At 50.7% G+C, this 2,271-nt stretch overlaps 1 protein-coding gene across 1 annotated transcript; it reads right to left on the bottom strand.

Moving 5' to 3' along the window:
• Positions 1-260: 260 nt before the first annotated feature.
• Positions 261-2,271, bottom strand: LOC310698847 (putative CENPB DNA-binding domain-containing protein 1). The gene is made up of 2 exons (XM_083486613.1): positions 1,622-2,271; positions 261-697 (listed from the first exon to the last, which is right to left on the bottom strand). The coding sequence occupies exons 1-2, from the start codon at positions 2,102-2,104 to the stop codon at positions 404-406; spliced, it is 777 nt and encodes a 258-aa protein (XP_083342739.1). The 5' UTR covers positions 2,105-2,271; the 3' UTR covers positions 261-403.

Raw genomic sequence — 2,271 nt, 5'->3', positions numbered from 1 at the left:
TATAAATTCGAAAAAAAATGATATTGTTATAATTTGGCTATTATTGGGGAAATAGTGGAAAACTAATAAAAACATTATTATTATTGTTGTTGTTGTTGTTGTTGTTGTTACAGTGGTGCCCCGCAAGACGAAATTAATTCGTTCCGCAATTTTTGTCGTCTAGCGAATTTTTCGTCTTGCGAAGCACGAAATCCCATAGGAATGCATTGAAAATCAATTAATGCGTTCCTATGGTCAAAAAAAGTCCAAACAAAGCCAAATTTGGTACAACAACAGTTTATTAACTGCTCTTTAAAGTCACACATACTGTAAAGAGCAGTTCAAAAATTGAAGGGAAAATAAATTAACTTTATAAACATGACAGAAAAACATTTAAAAATCAACAAAGTGTACAGTACATTTTCTAAGACTCTGGGGGACCACTCGAAGAAGGCTCCTCTTCCACTCTTTGCTTCTTGGTCAAGAACCTGTCCATAGTCTGCTGCTTCATCCGCCTTTTCAGCACCTCCCTGAAAGGCGACATGACCCTCGTATCATAAAAGTTCCCAGCGTCATGTGCCATGTGCTTCTCAGGGTGGTGTAGATCTGCAAAAGTCTGCACCTCCTTCCACTTCTGGCAAATGTCCCTCAGTCTTTCGGAGGACAGCCGTTCCTCAGTTGCTTCCTCCTCTTCCAGTGAGGCCTGCTCCTGCGCAGCCTCTGCCTGCAGTTCGACCAGCTCCACGGTGGTCAGCTCGTCGTCGTGCCCCTCCACCAGCTCGCAGACATCCTCCTCCGTGACCTCCAGGCCCATGGTCCTCCCCAAGGCAACAATGTCCTGCACCACTGTTGACTCTGGTGCATCAGAGTCACTTGGTGCCACACAGTCCGGCCACAGGCTGCGCCAAGCACAATTCAAATTTCTCTGGCTGATCCCTTTCCAGGCCGTGGTGACCATCTTCAAGCAGGTGACAATGTCGAAGTGGTCCTTCCAGAATTCCCTCAGGGTGATGGTGGTGCAGTCAGTCACCTCGAAGCATCGCCTGAAAAGCTCCTTGGTGTAGAGTTTTTTGAAATTGGCGATGACCTGCTGATCCATCGGCTGGAGCAGTGGCGTGGTGTTAGGAGGCAGGAACATGATGTTGATGAAGCTGAACTCCTCCAACAAGTCCACCTCAAGGCCTTTAGGATGGGCAGGAGCATTGTCCATCAGAAGCAAAGCCTTCAGCGACAGGTCGTTGTCCAGCAGGTACTGCTTGACAGCAGGGCCAAAAGCAAGATTGACCCAGTCCACAAACAGCACACGTGTGACCCAAGCCTTGCTGTTGGATCGCCACATGACACTCAGCCGCTCCTTGTTGATCTTGTGTCTCTTGAAGGCCCGTGGGTTCTCCGAGTGGTACACCAGCAGGGGCTTGATCTTCAGGTCGCCGCTTGCGTTGGCACAGAAGAGCAGGGTCAGACGGTCCTTCATGGGCTTGTGGCCAGGCAACCTGGACTCCTCCTGAGTGATGAAAGTCCTTTTGGGCATCCTCTTCCAAAACAGCCCGGTCTCGTCGCAGTTGAAGACCTGCTGCGGAACGTAGCCCTCCGTCTTCACAACCTCCAGGAACTCCGCTGCAAAGTCCTCAGCCGCAGGAACATCAGAACTGGCAGCCTCTCCATGCCTGACCACGCTGTGGATGCCAGATCTTGTCTTGAACCGGTCAAACCAACCTCTGCTAGCCTTGAAGACTTCTGGCTCGGCTGAGGTTCCTGGCTGTTCCCGGATGAGGTCAGCGTGCAAGGCCTTGGCCTTCTCACAAATGACGGCCTCAGACACTGTGTCCCCTGCACGCTGCTTCTCTTCTATCCAGATGAGCAGCAACTTCTCGACCTCCTCCAGGACAGCTGGGCGGTTCTTCACGATCCTGGTGACTCCCTTGGCTGCATCAGTCACCAGGATCTTCTCCCTCATCTTCAGGATGGTCCCGATGGTCGATGGGTTCCTCCCGTACTCCCTGGCGATGTCCGTCACACGCATTCCGCCGTCGTGCTTCCGGATGATCTCCTTCTTCATTTCCAGCGTCACCTTCTCCTTCTTCCTCTCGCCGGCCACCGCAGCAGCAGTCTTCTTGGGTCCCATGGCAGCACAGGTCCTACCTTCGTAAACTCAGAAAAAGAAAAAAAAATCAGTGATGTGCTTCAAACCCAAAAAATACAAAAGCACCCAGCCACCCACCACGCAGAAATTAAAACCCAGAACCAAGGCCTTGAATCCCAAGCACCCCAACCCAAAATCCAAAATCCAAA

Source organism: Podarcis liolepis (assembly GCF_965112155.1).
Source record: "Podarcis liolepis genome assembly, chromosome: Z".
Classification (NCBI taxonomy): domain Eukaryota; kingdom Metazoa; phylum Chordata; class Lepidosauria; order Squamata; family Lacertidae; genus Podarcis; species Podarcis liolepis.
The sequence above is the reverse complement of the archived record's forward strand: the minus strand, read 5'-3'. Positions and strand labels throughout refer to the sequence as shown.